This window comes from Lepidochelys kempii, chromosome 2 (genome assembly GCF_965140285.1).
Source record: "Lepidochelys kempii isolate rLepKem1 chromosome 2, rLepKem1.hap1, whole genome shotgun sequence".
NCBI classification, from domain to species: Eukaryota; Metazoa; Chordata; order Testudines; family Cheloniidae; genus Lepidochelys; species Lepidochelys kempii.
The window spans coordinates 123135266-123160675 of record NC_136381.1 but is presented as its reverse complement, the minus strand read 5'-3'; the positions used below and the strand labels follow the sequence as shown (position 1 = coordinate 123160675).

At 42.3% G+C, this 25410-nt stretch overlaps 1 protein-coding gene across 2 annotated transcripts in view; it reads left to right on the top strand.

The window, feature by feature from the left end:
• The window catches only part of CDH20 (cadherin 20), a 150645-nt gene that overhangs the window by 90528 nt on the left and 34707 nt on the right, over positions 1 to 25410 (top strand). For both annotated transcript variants that reach the window (XM_073332246.2, XM_078851634.1), the window contains exons 2-4: positions 8355 to 8730; positions 21061 to 21355; positions 24392 to 24511. In XM_073332246.2, the coding sequence (XP_073188347.1) occupies positions 8482 to 8730; positions 21061 to 21355; positions 24392 to 24511 (664 nt within the window). In that variant the 5' untranslated portion in view covers positions 8355 to 8481. The remainder of the gene's footprint in view (positions 1 to 8354; positions 8731 to 21060; positions 21356 to 24391; positions 24512 to 25410) is intronic.

The window sequence follows — 25410 nt, the reverse complement described above, 5'->3', positions numbered from 1 at the left end:
TATAGGTTTATTCTCTGGCATCACTACGGGGCAGAGTTAACATCATTTGGGTGCCTTACCATGCATTTCTGTACCATAACATGTTTAGATTTCTTTTAAGTAACTTGTAATTATCCCCAAAATCAAGCATTAAAAATAGAAGAAATTCAAACATCCCTATAATGTTACTTGTGCAGAACCCAGCCTCACTCACTGTGCATCTTCACCAAATTCACTAAGAGCTTGATCCAAATTCCAGTTAATTTAATGTAAAGGCTGCCCTATATGTAGCACTATGTAAATGGTTAGCTATGTGATTGGTAATTAATTACTTAAAATTCTAAAAAAATGAAAAACAAAACATTCCAATATACTGCACAGGCAATAAATACAATTTCCAAAGACATATCATTATATAATTCATAATACAAAACTAGGAGACTCAAAAGCACCTCTTCTCAGTGGTGTGTATTTTGCTGCCAAATTTCAACATTCTAATAGAGCCGTTTTGTTGTTAGTGCTGGTATATATATATAAAAAAAAGAAATAGCAAGAAAGTTGTTGGCCAAGTATATTCTCCCTTATGGTTACTTTTAACCTTAACACCTGATTAGATGCATCATCACAATGAGACAAAGTCAGTGGAGTGCCATGTACCCTAATGGTGCTACATAATAGCTGGACTGTTGTTGCTTAAACGAAATAATAATTACTAATAATTCTTGCAGAGACTAAGAGAGGAAAATTTCAGCCAAATTTGCAAAGTTTGGGAAAGTTGTGAGCTATTGAAAAGCCTGGGATTAGAATGGGAAAGCTTACACAGCTGTTAGCATTTACTTCTGCTCCTAGTATAATGCTCTAGTCTGTCCAGAGTGGGATGGCATAACATTTAGAAACACATTCCAGTTAGTCAAGACATTAATTTACATTCATTCTGCCTAATGGCAAAATTTCTGATGATAGTATTACTATTCTGAAAGGGATTTTTGACTGTATCCTAAATGTTCTCTGTGATATGGCTGTTGGGGGCCATAGAAAATGCATGTTCTGTGGAGATGCACATTTTCAAAAGGAGTTTCTAATGGAACTTGAAGGCAAAGCCCAATGATGTTTGAGTGAAAAGCAGTATTAGTACAGAAAGCATGGCAGTATGAATTTCACTGCTTCCCCCTTTCATTTTCCTGTTGCTTTCTGCTGGTACACATATAGGCAGATATAGGGGAAGAATTACTGTGATCAGATTCCCTGCACTAATCCCCCATAGCTGCTTCAGCTTCAATTTTATGACATTATGTAACTGTGCTCTGGTACTGCTTTGGCTGACTGCAGTCAACCCTTGCCAGGTTTACTTAGTGCTAGGAGGAAACTGGCAGTGTTGGATTTGGATGGTTAGATGGTTTCTGAGATCACCTACAAACACCATTCTAATTATAATGGGAATCTATTCAGTATGTCAGGGCAATAATGTATGATTTGTTTTCTTTATAGCTATAAACATACCTATTTGTGCTGTTGTGAAGTAAATGGGATCACAGGCAAATAAAATTTCAAGCAGAAACTTTGATGACTCATAGTCCAGGTTCCTGCTCATTATGGGTAGAAGATGAGTTCTTATAAACACTGGGGCAGGGCTGTGCAATGTACACAAAATATAATTCTGAAACAACAATTTTCTTTAGCAAATCCCCCACCTTGGATCTTAAAATCTTCAAAGGCACTTTCTCTTTCTATGGGCCTTATCAGTCTCTACTCTCACAAAACTGTTAGATTGAATAGTGTTGTGCTATCTGTGCTCAACTAAGGGCCCCAGGGGTCAGACAGATGTACCCCATACACATAAAATGAAGTAGACTGCAGCCACCTGACTTCCCAAGCCACAGATGAGCACTGCATGTTGGGATTAGAGGTTCCCATGGGCCACAGCACCTTATTAGAAACTAGGCAACTGCAGCTCCATTGTAGAATTCTCTGGGCCATATATGTACTGCAAGCTGCACTTCAGCTGCCTCTCACATAGAGTTCCCATCTTCTCTATATCATAGTAGGCATACACACACTATTTTGACCCTTTTGGGGTATGTTGCCTAGAAGGGGCCTGTTGTATTTGGACCCAGCAGAGAAGGAGCTAGACAGAGAGGGAGCTTATACAAACACAGTTTGTCTGCTCTGCTTGCTTTATTTTTCTGACAGCAAAACTGAAACAAACATGAAAGTGAGGCTTTGCACTGGGGAGTGGGAAGTGCTCTAACATGTAGAAGGACAGGACATCACATTACATTCCTCCACACTACTTTAAAAAAAAACTTTACAAAAGCATATACATTGTCATTTATATGGCTAACATGAGACACTGTATAACCTAACTAAAAATTGAGGGGTGGACTACCACAGACCCTTAAATTGCAAGGGATCATTCTGACCTGGAATAGCAACTCGCTAATTAAACAATTTATCAGTTCAGGTGCAGAACTGGTTTTCGCACTCTCTTGGGATAATAGGGCAACTGGGGGGTGGCAGTGTCCTGAACAGGAACAGTCTGTTGTAAGGAATCAACTAGATCTAGTATGGAATCAACTGGATCTGACATCAAAGTTTCTCGCAACAAGTCATCAAAATTATGAGTTGTCATGGAAAGAGGTTCAATCAGAGGAACACAGTCCTACTGGAACATCCCTGGACTCCAGTTCTAGTTGAGGCTGCAACTGGTTCATATTTCATTTCCATAACATACCATCAGATGTTTTGTTTGAGGTAAAACTAAATCCCTTGCATTTTACAAATTCTCCAAGTACCCCTTTCACTCCAGAACTGTAGTTACGAATCCACACTAAGTTTCTGACTTGAAAAGAATGTTGCCAAGTCTCACATCATCGTTCAGTTTGCATAGCTTTAGATTTGGCTACATGTGAGGCAACATCAGGACATAACAGATCCCTACAGGTATGCAAAGATCACTTCAAGAAAAGTGTTGTAAGTGACTCCTAGGTAGTAGCATGTTGTATGTTCCTGTAAACAAGCCAGAAATTGTCTAATTTCTGCTGATGACTCAAAATAGACTTGTTAGTTCTTAAGGTGTGCTTAAGTGTTAGTACAAAGCATTCCACTAGTCTGTTTGTAGCAGGGTGTTATGAAGCAGAGCATATGTGCTGAATTTCATTTGAAGCTAGGTGCTTCTGAAATTCTTTAGAACAGAAATGAGGTCCATTGTCATTCATCAACTGTAACGATAAACCACATTGGCTAAATAAGGTACAAAGATGTCCAATCATCTTGGTAGCTGTACTAGATGTTCTTCTGAAAACTTCCGGCCATTTCAATTGGGCATTGACTACAACCAAAATCATATAACCTTCTATAGGTCTTGCAAACTCCACGTGAATACCCGTGCAAGGAGTCTGAGGCCACGACCAAGGATGTAGACCAGCTGGGCCAAGATCATGCTGAATTTGCTGACACACAGTCCTCTCAATATCTTTGTTGATCCCCAGCCACCACACATGACTCCAGGTTCTGGCCTTCATACGTACAATACTTGACCTTCGTGAAGAGCTTCCAAAACTTTAGATTGAACTTATTTCAAAATGATCACTTGCATTCCCCATAAGATGCAACCATAATTCACATATATTTCACGTTGATGTGATAAGAATTGTGTAAACTGGGGATTCATATGATCCAGCACCGTAACGTGTAGTACCTCTCCCTTCACAAGAGAAAGCATATCATCCTTAGCAATTTCTTTGTTGATATCTGTGTTCGTGATGGGTAACCTATCCATTAAATTGAGATAGAACACTTCATCTGAAGTTTCTTTGTGTTGAAGGGCGCTTGGACGTGGCAGGCATCACAGTCCATCAGCATTGCTGTGCTGAGTCCCTTTATGAAATTGACTAGCATAGGAATGAGCTGAAAATAGTAATGCCCATCATTGCACACAAGCAGCAACTAATGACAGAATTCCATGTTTCCATCCAAAAATAGAAAGTAATGGGTGATGACATACAGATAGATATGGAACTTACAAATTCTGAAGATAATGCTGAGAGTTTTTCGCTCTATTTGTGCATAGCTGTTCTCAGGTTTAGTGATTGTTCATGATGCAAAGGCAGTTGGTTTCTTCATGCCATTAGCAAAAATGTAGGAAAGAACTGCATCCACTCCATATGATGAATCACCACAAGTCAACTGCAATGGTAGCAAATCATCAAAGTGCATAAGAATTTTGACTGATGACAGTAGTTTCTTTGCTTATTTAAATGAATACTCAGACTCAGTCCATTTCTATTTTTACTTTGCTTATAATAGTTCAAGTAAAGGTGTCAATACTGATGCTAGATTAAGCAGAAATTTACCACAGTAGTTAAATAGTCTTCAGGATGAACATAACTTTTGAAGATGATCCTCTTCATCCTTTCATGTAACAAGGATCTTATTCAAATAGCATTGAACTCCGTTCCGACCCTTCAGGATCTCATCCATCACTTTCTGGAACAGGGCAGGTACCAGTGTGATACCAAAAGGCACCCTGTTGTAACAAAATAAATCTCTGTGTGTGTTAATTGTGAGATATTTGTGAGATGCCAGATCATCTCAATTTGCAGGTATGCATTGAGCAAATCCAATTTACTGAAACATTTTCATTCACTAAGAATAACAGACAAATCTTCAGTATAAGCTAGTGGAAGTTGGTCTGCCCATAAAACTGGGTTCAGAGTCACTTTGAAATCTCCACAAATTCAAACAGAGCCATCCTTCTTGATCACTGGTACCATGGGTATAGCCCACTGTGTGTGTGAAACCAGTGACAAGACTCCAATATTCATTAAATGGTCCAAATCAACTTCCAGAGGCTTCAGAGCACAACTCTGGGCTTGCAATATTTTGGCTGGCTGTCAGACTGAACAGTGACTTCACTGGCACGTTGCTCATCTGTCCAAGCTCTTTTTCAAAAACTTTGGAGTGTCTGTCCAGTATTTTTCAAATATTTTGAGGTGCTTTTGTGATTGCCTTGATCTTGGTCCAGTTCACCTTGAACTTCTGAAGCAAGATCTGCCAAATAATGGTAGATACTTCCCTTCAATCACATACAAGGATAAAACAACTGATTATCCATCTAATTGAACTTTCACCTGGAGTATCCCTTTTGGGACCTACTTTCACCGAGTATAAGTTTTCAAAATTGTGGAGGTGGACAAAGTCTGGTGATAGTAGATGCAGAAATCAGTGAGATGGCAGCTCCAGTATCAAGCTCCATTCTTGTAGGAACTTCTTCAATCAAAGTTGTGACCCAGATGTCATCTCTGACTCCAGCTTCTGATAACACATGTAGTGCTAGATCTTGGTCAGTAGAACTCTTGTCTTTTTCCACATTATGAATTCCCAACTTCCGTCCTTCCTTAGGTTTATTCTTGGATGGATGGTTATTCTGTGTTGCTGGTTGTTGAATTGTGATACAAGTCACTATGATGTGCCCAGCAATCCTTCTAAGCAGCATGGTCTGTGCCAAATGGAAATTTCTTACATTCCCATGGTCCTCTGTGTTGCTCATTCACAAGATGAACTTCTCAGTTCACACTAAATTCCAGAGCATCCTTCTCTGAGATTTCCATTGCAACTGCTACGTTAACTGCCTTATTGAATTAAGTGCTGATACAGTCAATAACTTCTTCTGAACCTGGTCATTGCATAATCCAGAAACCAATTGGTCACACAGGTCATCACAATGTTTGTCCAAATGACAATGCTCTAACAACTTCCTTAGAGCAGCAACGAACTGTGCTATGGCTCTCTACTTCTTTGATGTCACTGATGGAACCTATATCATTCTGCCATGGGGTAGGAGAATATGTTCCTGCTTTGCTGCAGTAATTGCAGCTTACATGGCAGTTCTGAGTATAGGAGGAGACAATAGATCCTGCAACAGCCCATATGCCTTCGGACCCATCACTGTCAACAAGGTTGAAACTCATCCAGCAGGAATGGTGGTTTGCAGGTTACAAATTGCTCAAAACATTCATGGTACATCACCACATTTTGCAGTTTGTCGAATTCACCAACACACCCCCAAAAGTTGCCATTTCTCTGCTCTCCCGTTGGAGTTTGCAGCTCGTGAAGGTCTTCTCTGCCACAGAAAAACTGTTACTGCACTATCTGTGCTTGACCTGCCTCTTCTAGATTCATGGCAACACTGCAGACTACACATTTTTTTCTTTGGCTGTACTTGATTTCCCTCTGCTGGCTATAGACCCTCAGCACAGGCTAGGCTGTTTGTCCATTTGTCTACCTGCACCAGGTCAACCAAGAAGGCTGCTTGATTTCCCCTCACTGCTTTCTTTTCAGATGCTCCAGGCAGCAGCCTATTCTTTTGTTCTGTTTTTAATTGCCTGTTTCCCCCTCTCTAGCTGTCTGGTCCACATTGTCTCAGCAGTAAAAGCAGCAGTCTATCACCTTGTGCCTCTAGGTGAACTTTCCCCCCTTTTTACAGTATTATTTGTTTACTTTCTCTTGTTGTTCAGGGAATGGGAGCACTGGACACTCATGGGATAGAAATCTTCCATTGCCAAATGTTCTATTCAGATTCAGCAGAGAAGGAAATAGACACAGCGGGAACTGATAGAAACACAGCTGTCTGCTGTTCTCACTTTATGCTTCTGGAAGCAAAACTGAAACTAACATGAAAGTGAGGCTTTGCACTGGGGTGAGGGGAAATGCTCAAACTTTTAAAGGGACAGGACAATCCTGGGCCCAATTCTGACTTGAGTTACACAGGTGCGACTTCCATTGACTTTACAGTGAATTGGATTCATTTAATTGGGGACAGAGTTTGGATCCAAGAGATTTATCATGCCAACATCGGTAACTGCCCTCCCTCTCCAATTTATAAAGGCCCATCTATTCTGTAAATCATTCTGGCTTTAATATATTTATATTATTGAATATTTGTTGTATTTTGTGCCTTGTTTATTGTACCTGTTATGCTTTAGACTGTAAACTCCTCAGGCAATGGACTTATTTGTTTGCCACACTTCATGTAATGTGCAACATGCACATCAGTTGCACTATATAATGATACTGTTTCTATTATACCCCCTTAAAAGCCACGGTTATATTACAACACTCCATTCTTGTAACTTCATGTTGAAAATATCTTCATGTTGAAAATATCACATTATATTACTTTCCACTTAAAGAATTTTCTATGCAGCTGTGCAAAATAATTGCTAATGATTTTTAATCCTTTGAAGGGTTTCAGTTAAGGGAATTTGACAGCTATCTCCTGCCAGTTTTTATTTCCTCAGGATGAAACAATTAAGTAGGCCTCAAGGCCATAAATTTATAACAGTAATGAAATTAAGTGTGTTCGTTAAGTGTCTCAATTGAAAAAACACTTGCTAAGGAGTTCATTTGTTCTGAGAGGGTGGAAAAGTAGAGTTCCCCTAAAGAACAGCAGAAATAGTTAGACCCACAGGATGTGCTGAGTATTTTGACAGAGGAACTCAAGTGCAAAGCCATCTCATTTAACCCAGAAAACAGCAAAAGAAAAGATTGCAACAGTCCACGGCCTGGAGTGAGGTCACCAGCTAATCTGACTTCATGACAACAAAAGATCCTAGCCTGATGAGAAAGTGTCCTCTGATGGAGGTCGGCATTCCTCTGCCTAAATGAGCCTTTTAGGCGTAAGAGGAAAAATTTGTTAGCTCGTCTCGCTTAGACATATCCCACAATAGCCATGTGACCATCAGCATTCTGAAACCTTTTGTGAATTATATAATGATTAATTGACCATTCACATTCTAGAAATGTCACATTAGCCACAGCAATCAGCTCCTAGGAGAGAAGGCAACAGAGTGTGATGCCTGAATTCAAGCAACAGGGGTTTGAAAGAATTAGAAATAATTAGAAAGTCAGAAATAATTTGCAGCTGCTAGAAATTAAATTCAAGGTTTGTAATATAGCCATCATATTTAAGATGGTTTCTAAACAGAAAAATAAAGTCAACTGGCACAGAGGTATGAGTTATCTATACTAATTTCCATCTTTTAAATGTTTTCATGGGGCTTCTGGTCATAAATATTTCTAAAGTGCAACCTATTAACTCAAGCCGATCAATAATATACTGGAACCCTGCAGGTACTTAAGTTAGCAAAGCAGAGAACTCTTACTTACTAACTATATCCTAGTGGGGTTTGCATCTGAGTGTGCAGTGCTGCAACTAATAAAGTAACAAGTCTTCCTTGTCTAGGACAAGCATACCCCGGTATCAGAGTTTTATGTGGAGGATTGAATGTTTTACAGCACAGTTGTCTTTTGTGAAAAAAGATGCTCCCTCTACGTTGGCAAAAACATGAACTTCTTACTTTTCCTTAACTTTACAGGAGACCATCATCCTTAAAGCTGTCTGCTCCAGTCAAAGTCTCTCTTGGAAGTTTCAAAGACCTACTTTTTCTTCCTGAAAAACCCCAGCTGTGATGTTTTGACTTTTAAAAAAACCCTGGTAAACAGATGTGGACTTCAGAGAGAATGAGCAATGCAAAGAACTGGCTTGGACTTGGTGTGTCCTTATATTTTTGGGGACTGATGGACCTTACTACACCTGCACTGTCTGGGAGTGCCAGGCCACTCGCCAAAAGCCAGGAAGATAACCTGTCGGACAAGCTGCTGCTGCATCAGCGAATGAAGAGGAGCTGGGTGTGGAACCAGTTTTTTGTTCTTGAAGAATACACTGGAACTGATCCTCTGTATGTTGGCAAGGTGAGAACCATGAAATCGGAGGGAGAAGGGATATCAAAAAGAGAGAGAGAGAGAGTGTGTGTGTAAGTAAGTAAATGTGGCAAAACGTGAAGTTTCCCCAAGTACCTATTCTTACCTTCCTGTGGCAGTGAATTTATCCACCTCTAATTTACTTCAGCTGCTGAGTGCTTTTGACTGGTGTCACCTTGAACAGGGAAGAATGTCTCTTTCGAGAAGCTGTCAGTGTGTTTGCCTATTTCAGAAAGATCCACTCTAATAATTATCAGTTGTAATTGGGGTAGCCTTAGAAAATCTGCAACAGACTTTCAAGGGACCACTAAAGTGTCAAGGCAAAGCAAGGTTATATTGACATATGAGGATTAGGGAAGAAAGAGAGTGCTTGTGATCATGCTTCTGTCTCTGATCAAGTCTGGTGTTAAAGCTAAAATTTACAATCGAACAAGAATAACCAGTGGCTTGTGAAAAGCAAGACTTCAAATGATTTTCTGTTGACTTCTATAGTCTGAATCTCCTCTCATTTACACCAGCTTTACTACAGTGTAATTCTATTGATTTAAATGCAGCGAATGCCTGATTTATACCCTTGTGAGAGCAGATCCTTAAATTCAAAGACACGAGGCCTGATTCTCCATTAGCCTGCACCTTGTGTAGACTACTCCTCCAGTACAAAGCCAGGGCAAAGCAGATGTAAAGTGCTATCAAATCCAGTGGTGCAAGAGGCTTCACAAGGTACAGGCTAATAGAGAATCAAACCCATGATGGTTACAGTCACAATTTACCTTTTGTCACACACTATAACCCACCCTCTCTGCTCCATTTTCCTACTGCTTATCAAGACTGACGTGGATGAAATAATTTTGACCCTGCTGTTTAAGAAGTTTCAGCAACTAGCTTTGCTTCCAGCCTATGTTGATTGCAGTAAGTTGTAATTATAGCTTGAACAATACAGTTATGGTTTCTACACCTCAGGATGATCAGATGCTGTGGTGAAGAGCACAGTATAAATACAGATAAATATGATAGATTAATAGATGAGTAAGTAGATATGAAGAAAGATTACATTATGGCTTTTACCCACATCATCAGGTTTTGACATGCTGAATTAGGACCTGGGGAAAGTCAGATGTCTCTGGTTCATTCTTTTCTTCTAGGTTGTGCATCTTAGCAAACAAAATTTCAAAAGTCAAAGGGCCTGCTTTTGAATTATTTATCGCGATTATAACTCCATAGGGTTCTCAGTTACATGGTGTAAAATCAAAATAATTCCACTGACTTCAGAGGAGTTATTCCTGATTTGGTGTTAGTGTGACTATTGACTTCATTGATTTCAGTGAAGTTACTCCGGATTGACACTGGTGTAAATGAGCCCCCCTCGAGTGTCTCACCATTTTGGCTTCATCACTGCCTAACTTTTCTGTTTTTCATCTCCATTTCTTTTGGAGCAAAAGGAGTTAATATTTAACTCCCCCATAAATCTTTGTTTAAGAATAAGGGACAGTTTTTTTCTCAGTCACACCAGTGTAACACTGAAGTTATTTCAAATCTGCACTGGGCACTTGGAGCAGAATCTGGGTTTAAATGAGTATATAAAACTGGTTAATGTTTTTGAGAGCCAGGTTGTATAACTAACCATGTAAAAACTTAAATATAAAAAACTGCAGGCAAAACCTCAGATGATCTGAGCTCCCACTCAGCACATCTGAGGAAAGTGTGGCAAAGATAATTCTAAGCCACCTTTCTATCCACCTTGATCCTAGGATCTTGACACAACTCAGAACAGACACAGGACTGCTCTAATTTATGCCATATACAATGGCCCTGTATATCATTCTGGTGGCCAGAGATTGCTGGAGTGCACATGTCAGTGCTCCCTCCCTGATGGAAGGGGGAAGAGTGAATACCAAAAAGCCAGTTATATTGGCTTTACACCATGAAGTGTTCCCCTGTAACAGGGAAATCCCTTGCTGCTTCTTTAGAATAGCATTCTCGTCCCCTTTGTGCCACTGGAATAGCACCAACGAGATTCAATCTACGCTGTAGATTTTGTTGGCTATGGAAAATGTGCCTCATAGTTAATTAAGAAATACAGGGAAAGTATCTTTGGGGGGGGGGGGGAAGGGGAGGAAAAGATTCTCCATTAGTCAGCATAATGCTTGCTTTTTTCTGTGATGCCTAAAGTTGTCATTTAGAGGTTAGTTTCAAAGTGTTACATGGTGTTTTAGCTACATGACTCCCATTAAAGTTAAAGACTAGGTAAAGGTGAGTGGCCAATGTGATAAATTAGGGAGACAAAAACTAATTTTCAGTGTCAGGCTGTTTCTTACTTCATCCAGCAACCTAGAATGCTCCACCATTTGACCTCTGGTTCCAGAGGAGTTCAGGGCTCACTTCTTTGCACGTACCACTCCTCCCCACCCCTGTTTTAGAGGTTAACAGGCATTTGAGCCTGGCAGCTGAACAAATGTTCAAGGGAGCGGAGAGGCCACAGGACACCTCCCACTGTGTGCCGTTGTGCATCAACGCAGCACAATTACACTCTCTCACAGAGCACCTGCACACATTATCCTCCCTAAAGGGATGGAAGGGGCAGGAGGAGGTAGGGCCATGTCCCAGTGAGTGGAGCTGGTCGGGTGCACAAGGGAGCACATGCTGCACTCCCTGAGGCACAGTTCCCACCGTGAAATACCTCCTGGGGTGATTTCTCACTGCCCTTACACAAGGCTGTGTCTATCAGACATAAATAAAGCTCCCAGGTATGTTTTACCATTCTGCCCAAAGAAGGCTACTTAGGCTGACATAGTTAATGCTTTCTCAGGGGCCACCTGCTTCATCTCTCCAGTAGCTCATCTTTTACTGTGCAGAGAAAAATCCAAATAAATTCCTCCCAGCTCCAAGCCTGCCATGTGACAGCATGATGCTGCAGCAGCCACAGCACCATGCCAACTTAAGACAGGATTTCCTTTCCAACACAGTAACTGCTACATTGTACACACCTATTTGTAAAACTGCAGTGTCAGAGGATTTGGTTTGTCACTGCAGTGATGTGAGCTTCTGTCTCTGAAATGATGAAATCGGTTAGATTTATAATATAGACTGGAATGATAGAACCTTTGCTTTCAAAATGCTAAACGCATTGCAGAAGAAATCTCAGTTTCTTCCCCCTATCCCTCCAAACACACACAATTCACTTTTATGCTTGTCCTCTTCGTTTTGTCTGGAAACAATAGGATACGTGATAAGTAATGCTAACAGCAGTTTTGCAGCATAACAGCTAGCCTGCTTGGGACACACAACTCTTAACTCTAAACTCTTAACTCTTAACACACAACTGCAGAGTAGGAGACCCTCCATTATCCTAAAATTGTTATTAATTGGCCAAATTTACACCATTGATTTCAAATCAGATTGGGTACAGGGGATATAATTTAGTAGTGAATGTGGCTCAATGCCTTTTTCAAGTCACTCGAACATTACAGTGCAGCTTCCTATATTTTATTTTATTTACTATTTAATGAATACTTTTTTATTAATGCACCAGAAACATTTCTTTCTCTCTGCCATAGCCAGTCAAATGTGACAGCTACACCTACCCAAGAGGTCATGCTAACACACAATACCAAACACCCTAAAAAGAGTAGAAAGTGGCTAAGTAGTTCTGAATCAAATTTTACAATAGTCTCCTCCTCCTGGAAAAGTCCTGTTTACTAGCGTCTGGATTGATATTCTGAGTTAGAGGTATGTAGAGCAAAAGATGACAACGAGTGTCTTTTTTAATTAATCACCAGATACCATTTTATAAAGATATGCTAGTTTGTAGGGTGGCATCTGTATTAATACTGGTAACAGTAATCTGAATTTGACTGCTTTTTTGTTGATGCTGAATGTAGCTGGTTCTCCTGTTCTTCCCCCATTTAACTGATGCATCAACTATGAAATACTAGTGTTCCAGAGAAATGTCAAGACTCCAAAGAACACTGTCTGATTCCACAGTAGCCATAGCAGAGACCAGCAGCAAAGTGGTTAAATTAAATATCAATTACCAAACAAGTTCACTGTCACCATCTGAACCTTTCGGTTTTTCAGTATGTAATAAAAAGAGGCTCCAGTTGTAACTTTTAAACCAGTGTGATTCAGAGTAAAGCCAATAGAAGTGGATTTTTTTTAAAGGGATCAAGTAGTCTGTGGGGAGAAGGACCCTAAAATGTGCTTTAACACTTTTTAAAAGAAATAGAAGTTTACATATTTTAATACACATTTTTCACACTATGATGTGCTTTGGATTATAAAATAAATCTACTTCATCAAAAATGTAATTTCAATGTCCATTAAAGGAAACACTAGTGATTAGTAGACCTCTATTTAGCTAACCTATATATTCTAAACAGTTTTGTGGTGGCACTCCCATTGCTGCGACAGTTTTGCTGAATCACAGCACAATCTAGTTCTCATCTAAATTAATGTGAAATGTCCACTGAATTCTATAGGGGTAGGCTCAAGGTCTGCATAGGTCACACATGGTACTCTGATAGGTTAGGGAGAAAAATAGCCTCCAAAAATGTATAGAATCACAGGGCCAGATCCACAGCTAAGTGCAAATTGACATACCTCAGTTGAAGCAATGGGGCCACAGTGACTTACAGTCTGGCCCACAGGAATTAGAGACAGGTAGTATAAGGTGACTTAGTCCATCCCCCAACAAATCTGAGGTCCTTCTATTTTGAAATCAGAGGTTATTTTATCATGTATATTTGTAGAATTTTGTCAGTTTAATTTTAAATGTCCCTGATATGGGATTCCACCACTTTCCTCAGAAGTATATTCTATTGACTAATAGAAAAGGAGTACTTGTGGCACCTTAGAGACTAACCAATTTATTTGAGTATAAGCTTTTGTGAGCTACAGCTCACTTCATTGGATGCATACTGTGGAAAGTGTAGAAGATCTTTTTATACACACAAAGCATGAAAAAATACCTCCCCCCACCCCACTCTCCTGCTGGTAATAGCTTATCTAAAGTGATCACTCTCCTTACAATGTGTATGATAATCAAGTTGGGCCATTTCCAGCACAAATCCAGGTTTTCTCACCCCGCCCCCACCCCCACACACACAAACCCACTCTCCTGCTGGTAATAGCTTATCTAAAGTGACCACTCTCCTTACAATAATCAAGGTGGGCCATTTCCAGCACAAATCCAGAGTTTAACAAGAATGTCTGGGGGGAGAGGGGTAGGAAAAAACAAAGGGAAATAGGCTACCTTGCATAATGACTTAGCCACTCCCAGTCTCTATTTAAGCCTAAATTAATAGTATCCAATTTGCAAATGAATTCCAATTCAGCAGTTTCTCGCTGGAGTCTGGATTTGAAGTTTTTTTGTTGTAAGATAGCGACCTTCATGTCTGTAATTGCGTGACCAGAGACATTGAAGTGTTCTCCGACTGGTTTATGAATGTTATAATTCTTGACATCTGATTTGTGTCCATTTATTCTTTTACGTAGAGACTGTCCAGTTTGACCAATGTACAATGCATAGGGGCATTGCTGGCACATGATGGCGTACATCACATTGGTGGATGTGCAGGTGAATGAGCCTCTGATAGTGTGGCTGATGTGATTAGGCCCTGTGATGGTGTCCCCTGAATAGATATGTGGGCACAATTGGCAACGGGCTTTGTTGCAAGGATAGGTTCCTGGGTTAGTGGTTCTGTTGTGTGGTATGTGGTTGCTGCTGAGTATTTGCTCACGAAAGCTTATGCTCAAATAAATTGGTTAGTCTCTAAGGTGCCACAAGTACTCCTTTTCTTTTTGCGAATACAGACTAACACGGCTGTTACTCTGAAACCTGTCATTATGCAAGGCACTGCATTTAGCCGTATGGAGTGGAAATCTACCAACTGCATGAAAAAACTTGTACAGATACAGACAGACATCATTTTCCTTTCCAAATGCAAACAGATGGACATCGTACCAAAAGGACTGAAGGTAAAAAATCCATTACAATCTACATACCACACAGACTATGCTGACAGCTTGTGCCACACGCTCTCAAAGAAACTGCAGAACCACCTGATCAACATCCTCTACAGCAAACAGGGAAAGATTAAGAATGAGCTCTCAAAAATGGATAATCTCATAAAAAACCAACCTTCCACACAAACTTCCTCGTGGCTGGACTTTACTAAAACTAGACAAACCATTTACGACACACACTTTGCTTCTCTACAAAAGAAAAAGGACACTAAACTTTCTAAACTACTACATGCCACAAGGGGCCACAGCAATGGTTCCCTCAACCCACCCAGCAATATTGTTAACCTGTCCAACTATACTCTCAGCCCAGCAGAAGCAGCTGTCCTATCTCGGGGCCTCTCCTTCTGCCCCTCCACCCCCACAAACATGATACAGTTCTGTGGTGACCTAGAATCCTATTTTCAACATCTTCGACTTAAGGAATATTTCCAACATACCTCTGAACAACATACTAATCCACAGAGACCTCCCTACCAACACTACAAAAAGAAGGATTCTAGGTGGACTCCTCCTGAAGGTCGAAACAGCAGACTGGACTTCTACATAGAGTGCTTCCGCCGACGTGCACGGGCTGAAATTGTGGAAAAGCAGCATCACTTGCCCCCTAGCCTCAGCTGTGCGGAACACAATGCCATCCACAGCCTCAGAAACAACTCTGACATCATAATCAAAAAGGCTGACAAAGGAGGTGCTGTTGTCATCATGAATAGGTCGGAATATGAACAAGAGGCTGCTCAGCAGCTCTCCAACACCACTTTCTACAAGCCATTACCCTCTGATCCCACTGAGAGTTACCAAAAGCAACTACAGCATTTGCTCAAGAAACTCCCTGAAAAAGCACAAGATCAAATCCGCACAGACACACCCCTGGAACCCCGACCTGGGATATTCTATCTACTACCTAAGATCCATAAACCTGGAAATCCTGGGCGCCCCATCATCTCAGGCATTGGCACTCTGACAGCAGGATTGTCTGGCTATGTAGACTCCCTCCTCAGGCCCTACGCTACCAGCACTCCCAGCTACCTTCCAGACACCACTGACTTCCTGAGGAAACTACAATCCATCGGTGATCTTCCTGATAACATCATCCTGGCCACTATGGATGTAGAAGCCCTCTACACCAACATTCCACACAAAGATGGACTACAAGCCGTCAAGAACACTATCCCTGATAATGTCACGGCTAACCTGGTCGCTGAACTTTGTGACTTTGTCCTTACCCGTAACTATTTCACATTTGGGGACAATGTATACCTTCAGATCAGCGGCACTGCTATGGGTACCCGCATGGCCCCACAGTATGCCAACATTTTTATGGCTGACTTAGAACAACAATTCCTTAGCTCTCGTCCCCTAACGCCCCTACTCTACTTGCACTATATTGATGACATCTTCATCATCTGGACCCATGGAAAAGAAGCCCTTGAGGAATTCCACCATGATTTCAACAATTTCCATCCCACCATCAACCTCAGCCTGGTCCAGTCCACACAAGAGATTCACTTCCTGGACACTACAGTGCTAATAAACGATAGTCACATAAACACCACCCTATACCGGAAACCTACTGACCGCTATTCCTACCTACATGCCTCCAGCTTTCACCCTGACCACACCACATGATCCATCGTCTACAGCCAAGCTCTGCGATACAACCGCATTTGCTCCAACCCCTCAGACAGAGACAAACACCTACAAGATCTCTATCAAGCATTCTTACAACTACAATACCCACTTGCAGAAGTGAAGAAATAGATTGATAGAGCCAGAAGAGTTCCCAGAAGTCACCTACTATAGGACAGGCCTAACAAAGAAAATAACAGAACGCCACTAGCCGTCACCCTCAGCCCCCAACTAAAACCCCTCCAACACATTATTAAGGATATACAACCTATCCTGAAGGATGACCCAACACTCTCACAAATCTTGGGAGACAGGCCAGTCCTTGCTTACAGACAGCCCCCCAACCTGAAGTAAATACTCAGCAGCAACCACATACCACACAACAGAACCACTAACCCAGGAACCTATCCTTCAAACAAAGCCCGTTGCCAACTGTGCCCACATATCTATTCAGGGGACACCATCACAGGGCCTAATAACATCAGCCACACTATCAGAGGCTCAGTCACCTGCACATCCACCAATGTGATATATGCCATCATGTGCCAGCAATGCCCCTCTGCCATGTACATTGGTCAAACTGGACAGTCTCTACGTAAAAGAATAAATGGACACAAATCAGATGTCAAGAATTATAACATTCATAAACCAGTCGGAGAACACTTCAATGTCTCTGGTCACGCAATTACAGACATGAAAGTTGCGATATTATAACAAAAAAACTTCAAATCCGGACTCCAGCGAGAAACTGCTGAATTGGAATTCATTTGCAAATTGGATACAATTAACTTAGGCTTGAGTAGAGACTGGGAGTGGCTAAGTCATTATGCAAGGTAACCTATTTCCCCTTGTTTTTTCCTACCCCCCCCCCAGACGTTCTTGTTAAACTCTGGATTTGTGCTGGAAATGGCCCACCTTGATTATCATACACATTGTAAGGAGAGTGGTCACTTTAGATAAGCTATTACCAGCAGGAGAGTGGGGTGGGGGGAGGTATTTTTTCATGCTTTGTGTGTATAAAAAGATCTTCTACACTTTACACAGTATGCATCCGATGAAGTGAGCTGTAGCTCACGAAAGCTTATGCTCAAATAAATTGGTTAGTCTCTAAGGTGCCACAAGTACTCCTTTTCTTTTTGCAAATACAAACTAACACAGCTGTTACTCTGAAACCTATTGACTAATAAATCTCACCATCAGGACTTGGTTCCTGCTTTTCAACCTAAATTTCTTCTTTAGTAATTTCATCCTATTGCTTCTGTTTATATCCATTTTATTATTCTAAACAATTCCCCTCCGCCCTTGATATTTGCTGGTGTTCAGTCCACTAGATCAGTGGTTCTCAAACTAGGGGCGCTGCTTGTTCAGGGAAAGCCCCTTGAGGGCCAGGCTGGTTTGTTTACCTGCTGCATCCACAGGTTCAGCTGATCACAGCTCCCACTGGCCACGGTTCGCTGCCACTGTCTGCTGCTGTCTGCGGGAAGGGCGACGAGCACGTCCTTCGGCCCACGCCACTTTCTGCAGCCCCCATTGGCCTGGAACGGCAAACTGCGGCCAGTGGGAGCTGCGATCGGTCAAACCTATGGATGCGGCAGGTAAACAAACCGGCCCGGCCCGCCAGGGGCTTTCCCTGAACAAGCGGCTCCCCTAGTTTGAGAACCACTGCACTAGACCAGTGCTGCTCCTGTTGGTCACAGTTCAGTGACGCACTTACGCGGCCCTTCTCATCAAAATATTTATACATGTGTAAAGTTAAGGAAGTGCTTAACTACTTTGCTGAAGCTGGGCTATTATGCCCACCATTGTTTATTCATCCACCAGTGTTGCAAATATATATTAAAAAAAAAATCAAGCTTGACAAACAAAAGCTATTCTTCATAAATCCATTCTGATTGTTGTTCATGGTTCTATTATCTTCGAAATGCTTCGGGCCTGATCTAACGTGTTTCACTGATTTCATCAGGCCATAAAGCCCCAATCCAGCAAAGCATTTAAGAATATGCTTGAATTGAAATTAAATGATTTGTTTGATCTTAATATTTGTTCTAATATTTCACTAGGGTTAGACGTTTAGCAGAATAGTAATTACCAGGGTGACTCTTGTACCTGGTTTTGAAGATAATTAGTACAACATTTAGTTTTCTTCTGCATTTGGTTGTGTCTCCAGTTAGCCACAACTTCTCAGAACTGTTTACCAGTCATGCAGCAAATGTATTCGTTAATTCTATTTAAAACTCTGGGATGCATTTAAAATCCACAGGCTAGCTTGTATATACTCAAATGTTCCAAACTGCTTGCCTTACCTGTTCTTTAATAATAGAAACAAGGAGGGTGAGGCAATATCTTTTATTGGACCAACTTCTTGTCTCTTCTTTCACAGCAGAAGAGCTCTGTGGAACTCGAACGCTCGTCTCTTTCACCAAGAGAAGACTTTGTCCAATAAAAGCTATTATCTCATACATTATATAATACATATATTATCTCGCCTTGTCTGTCTCTTATCCTGGGACCAACATGGCTACAACACTGGAAACAACTTTCATAATAGCTACTTTATACTACCTGCCTTATTACCTAGCTGTCCAGCTCTATTTTTCTTGTTAGAGACAATTTTTTAAAGACATTCTGCATCACAGCAGTTATTGAGTAGTCATTCACTCCATTCCACTCCTCATTCATTAGTTGACTGAGGGCTTGTCTACATGACAAGTTACTGCCCAGCAAGCCAAGCTATAGCTCACCAGTTAGCTGTGCAGTGACATCCAATGTGGACACTGATACAGCATACTGAAAAACCTGGAGCACAGCTTGGCAAACTTTCAGTGTGGTGTAGAAGGTCCACATGCGACGTTACTGCACAGCAAGTTGGTGCACTGTAGATTCACACCCTGGCTTGCTGGGTAGTAACTTGCTTTATAGACAAGCCTTTACTGTATTTTCTCTCTAGTCCAGTACTACTTTTGCACCCTGGTATATTTTATAACAGACATTCTCATTCCTTTTAATCCTCTTTAGAAAGTATAAAGCCATTCTGCATGTTTTTTGTCCTTATCTTTTCCTAAGCCTTAGCTCAGAGGTCCCCAAACTGTGGGGCGTGCCTCCCTAGGGGTCGCAGATGAACATTCATGGGGGTGCGGCAGGGCCCAGGTCAGCCTCCAGGGGAGTGGAGGGGGAGCACCACCCAGCCCTGCTCTGGTGCCACCTCCAGCCACAGCCTCAGCTCCCAGTCCCACGCCTGGCCTCCCCCTAGCAGCAGCAGTGCTGCACCTGGCCCCAGACCCATGGCCCCAGCTAGGGTGACCAGGTGTCCAGTTTTCAACTGGAACACCCAGTCGAAAAGGGACCCTGACAGCTCCGGTCAGCACTGCCCACTGGGCCATTAAAAGTCCGGTTGGTGGCGCTAAGGCAGGCTAGTTCCTATCTGTCCTGGCTGGCACCGCGCTGTGCTCCGGAAGTAGCCAGAAGATCTGGCTCCTAGGTGGGAGGGTAGGGGCCAAGGGGCTTCGCGCGCTGCCCTGCCCCGAGCACCGGCAAATGGGAGCTGCGAGGGCGGTGTCTGCAGGCGAGAGCAGCGCGTGGAGCCTCCTGGACTCCCACGTAGCACCCAGACCTACTAGCTGCTTCCAGGGCATGTGTAGTGCAGTGCAGTGCCAGGACAGGCAGGCAGCCTGCCTTACCCACTGCACTGCTGACCGGGAGCCACCCAAGGTAAAATTGCACCCCAGACCCAAGCCCCAACCCCCTGCCCCAGCCCTGGGCCCCCCCAAACTCAGAGTACCCTCCTGCACCCCAAACCGCTCATCCCCAGCCCCGAGCCCTCACCCGATCCTGAACCCAAGCTACCTGCTTCAACCCACAGGCCCCTCCTGCACTCCAAATCCCTTGGCCCCACCCCCCCAGCCTGGAGCCCCTTCCTGAACCCCAAACCCCTCATCCCTGGACCCAGCCCAGAGCCCTCACCCTCTCCCACCTCCCACACCCCAACCCCCTGCCTCAACCCGCAGCCCCCTCCCACACCCTGAACCCATTTTTGGCCCCACCCTGGAGCCCCCAACCCCAGTTAGAGCCCTCACTCCAACCTCCCACCCCAGCCAAGTGAGGTGAGTGAGGCTGTGGGAGAGCGAGCCACAGAAGGAGGGGGAAATGTAGTGAGCGGGGGCGGGGCCTTGGGGAAGGGGCAGGGTTAGGGTGTTCGATTTTTTTGTTACTAGAAATACCCCCAGATGTGGCCTGAGCCTCAGCTCCCTGACCCTTGTCTGCTTCCCGGCCCGGCTCGGCGGGGCATGGACCTGAAAAGTTTGGGGACTGTTGTCCTAGCTGAGTATGGGCACTATCTGAAGCCCATTGAAGTCAAAAGAGAGACTCCCACAGACTTATATGAGCTTTGAATCAAACCCCAAGAGCATTCTTGTTTGGTTGCCTCCTCCTTTTTCCACGGTACAGATTTGGGGGTAGAAATGAGGGGGAGGTTAACCTCAACTTTGCACTTCTGCTGTTTGAATTATTTGCATCCTTCCATATTTAAACAACAACAAAAAAGAAAAAAAAGTTTCTAAAACCAGTAGATGAATTTCAATAGGGAGACCAAAATGTTCTGAAAACTAATTTTCATGGTGGTGTTCACCACATACACTCCAGGCTTGTTTCCTGATTAGATTGTGTTACTTTTTGCAGCTCCATTCCGATATGGACAGAGGAGATGGATCAATCAAGTACATTCTCTCAGGAGAAGGAGCTGGCATTGTATTTACGATCGATGATACCACTGGGGACATTCATGCCATTCAGAGATTGGACCGAGAGGAGAGGTCCCAGTATACTCTGAGGGCTCAGGCCCTGGACAGACGGACAGGCAGGCCAATGGAACCAGAATCAGAGTTCATCATCAAAATCCAAGACATCAATGACAATGAACCCAAGTTCCTGGATGGACCTTATGTAGCCTCAGTTCCAGAAATGTCACCAGTAGGTAAGGTGAATTTAGGAACATAATTTTCATTATGAGCAAATTACAATTAATCACCAGTACACAAATTACCCAAGTCTTTGGCCTCTACTTTGGGTCCTTTGTTCTGCAGCATTGGGAAAACCTTCTCTAGAACATCTCTGGCTGCTGCAAGCAAGTGTACTTGGTTTACATCACCAGTTGCTGGCCCCACACAGCATAGGAGGCATGTCAAGTGAAAGATGGGGGCAGGAAAGGGCATAGCTTGAATGTATTGTGCTCTGACAATCTGTATGTGTGTAATGGTCTCTTGGACATCCACTATGAGTCAGTGAAGGTTAGAGGACCTCTGAGCCTGATCTAGCTTATACCAGACATCGAAATTTCCCCCAGCTGTCCCCAGGATTGAAGGTGTGCAAAGCTAGCTTTAAGCCACCTTTGACTTCCACTCCTTTCTGGTCCTGCACCAAGCTTAGCTCAGTGGACCCAATGATCTGACCCAATGTGTTTTATGCTGTTAGAGTGGGATCAAAGAAGAATTTATGGGATATTTTTTGCCGTACAGCCAGAATGCAAACAGGAGGCTTCCTGGGACCTAAGCAAAACAGGAAAACACCTTTCCGTGTAAAACTTCTAGTAAACATGGAAAGTATTTTTTTCCAATTTTGTCAGTTTTTCATTTCCTTGGAAGAAACAATTGTTTTGTGGTGGCGTAATGCTGACAAAGAAATACTGCAAGCTAAATCATCTGTTGTGTGCTTACAGGCAGGGCGGCGCACCACATAGTGTAGGGGCATCGACCTTCAGGAAGGGCGGAGCACCAAACAGCCTGACAACCTAGCTCTGCAGATGGCAGGCAAACGCAGGCCTCTTGCCGTAAGGTGGGGGGCTGGCAGCAGGGAGCAATAGGGGGACCTGGGCCCACCCCACTCCACCAGGACCCATCCCACAGCCCTGAGAGTGGTGGAGTGTTCTACCACTGGGATTTAGCCAAAACATGCTGACTTGGATTCAGGCAACAACACAACTGGACTACAATCTGGTGTCCCTGGGCTACTTCCTACATTCCCTGCATGGTGTACCTGTGTCTCGGGTTCATCCTCTGTCTCACCGGGGTACACAGCTAACGGCAGTCCCAGCAATTCCTCAAAATTCCTACCAGCAGGCAGCTCTGGTAAGTCCTCAGCAGTGCAGGGATCCTCTTCAAGCACCAGCAGCAGGAAGAAGGCATCTGTCTCCTCCAGTGGCTCCAGCCCAGCTGGAGCTGCAGAGCTTGCTTTTTATACTCCTGTCCCGCCCTCTGCTTCCAGTGGGGTGAGTGCAGATGTCCTGGTTCCACCCATCAGAAGGTGGGCAGGGGTCAATCTCAGAGGGAGGCCAAGGCACCTCACTACAATGGCACACGTTAGATGAATTAAAAACTGGCTAACTGATAGGTCTCAAAATATAATTGTAAATGGGGAATCATCATCTACCGGATTTGTATTCAGTGGGATCCTGCAAGGATAGGTTTTTGGCCTTACACTATTGAACATTTTTTAACAGTGACCTGGAAGAAAATATATAAGCATCACTGATAAAGTTTGTAGATAACACAAAAATTGGGAGAGTTGATACATAATGAAAAAGGACAGGTCACTGATTCAGAGAGATCTGGATTGTTTGGTAAACTGAGTGCAAGCAAACAGTATGGATTTTAGTATGGCTAAATGTAAATGTATACATCTAGGAACAAAGAATGCAGGCCATATTTAGGGGATGCAGGATGGGAAACTCTATCCTGGGAATCAGTGACTCTGAAAAGGATTGAGGAGGGGAGGGAATGAACAGAAAAAGTAATCATCAAGTGATCCATCCCCGTCGCTCATTCCCAGCTTCTGGCAAACAGAGGCTAGGGCCACCATTCCTGCCCATCCTGGCTAACAGCCATTGATGGACCTATCCTCCATGAATTTATCTAGTTCTTTTTTGAACCCAGTCATGGTCTTGGCCTTCACAACATCTTCTGGCAAGGAGTTCCACAGGTTGACTGTGTGTTGTGTGAAGAAATACTTCCTTTTATTTATTTCAAGCCTGCAGCCTATTAATTTCATTTGGTGACTCCTAGTTCTTGTGTTATGAGAAGTAGTAAACAACACTTCCTTATCTACTTTCTCTATACCAGTCATGATTTTAATAGACCTCAATCTATCTCCCCTTCACCATCTCTTTTCCAAGCTGAAAACTCTGTTTTATTAATCTCTCCTCATACAGAAGCCGTTCCATACCCCTCATCAATTTTGTTGCCCTTTTCTGAACCTTTTCCAATTCCAGTATATCTTTTTTGAGATGGGGCGATCACATCTGCACACAGTATTCAAGATGTGGGCATACCATGGATTTATATAGAGACAACATAATATTTTCTGTCCTATTTTCTATCTCCTTCTTAATTATTCCCAGCATTCTATTTGCTTTTTTGACCGCCACTGCACATTGAGTGGATGTTTTCAGAGAACTATCCACAATAACTCCAAGATCTCTTTCTTGAGTGGTAACAGCTAAATGACTCAAGGAGCTCAATCTATTTAGCTTAACGAAGAGAAGGTTAAGGGTTGACTTGATTTCAGTCTATAAATATCTATTTGGGGAACAAATATTTAATAATGGGCTTTTCAATGGAGAGAAAGGTATAACATAATCCACTGGTTGGAAGTTGAAACTGGACACATTCAAACTAGAATGAAGTCATAATTTTTTAAAGTGAGGGTAATTAACCATTGGAATAGTTTACCAAGGTTCATGGTGGATTCTCCATCATTGACAATTTTTAAATCAGGACTGGATATTTTTCTAAAAGATGTGCTCTAGGAATTATTTTGGGAAAGTTCAATGACCTGTGTTATAGTAGAGGTCAGAATGGGATACTCACAGTGGCCTTGTAATCCATGAATCTATGAGATCCAATATAATAGAACATTTTTTATGGACTGAAACTAGTTAGAACTGTTTTCTTTCTTCCCAGCTATGAATTTAATAAGGGTCTACCCTGTTGTTGTTGGGTTTTGTTTTGTTTTTCAGGCACCTCTGTTATCCAGGTGACAGCAACAGATGCTGATGATCCAACCTATGGGAACAGTGCCAGAGTAATCTACAGTATTCTCCAGGGGCAACCATATTTCTCTGTGGACTCCAGAACAGGTATTTTATTTCAACAAGGAATCAGCCAAAAAGTATGACTTCTCTTAGCTTTCATTCACTATGGACCACATTCTTCCTCAAGGAAACACCCAGTGAATCTTAAACACCAGATGGACACAGGAGAGCAAAAATACTGGGGCAGGAAGAAAGTTAAAAGACAAAACACACTACCCGAGTCTTATTTCTATATAAGAGCCAGAATAGAACAGTTTTATGTTGGAGATTAAGCATCATTGCAATAGAGATCTTCAGAGCAAGAATATGCTATCTGCAGTAGCATATTCATCTAAATTACCAAATTCTGCATTAGTGGAGTTGGGTTTATTTTGTGCTGTTACTATTCTTGTAGGCTATCATTTCAATGAAGTCTTCAGCAGATCTGGTACACAAATCCACGTGTTAAAAAACCTTTATACCAATAGAGGTAAGAAAGTAGAAGCAAACAAATGTAGTTAGCTGGAGTATCCTATGTAAGGGTTTATTTATTAATAGCCCTAGATTTATGCACAGGACACTGCATATGACACACACCACATAATGTCTGTATCATAGGAGGAATCATACATTTTTTGACAACTCCCAGGGGCCAACTGTAGTGTTAAGGTCAGAAACTCATGAGAGGATATTTATTGATGAACCCTAGCGGAACATAATAAAAAGAAATACCATATAACTCACTTTTGAAAGTTACCAGTAAATGAAATATGTCCATTATCCAAGAAGAAACTTAGATACGCTTTGTTCTTTCCTGAGCCCTATTATACATAGGCAAAACAGAGTTATTTATTTAGTATTTGGGTTATAAACCATAGAATGAGTAACCCCTTAATCATTTTTGTTTTCAGATACTTAGGATTTCTAGGAGGATGAAGTGAGAACATTTTCTGTATTAAGGGGCA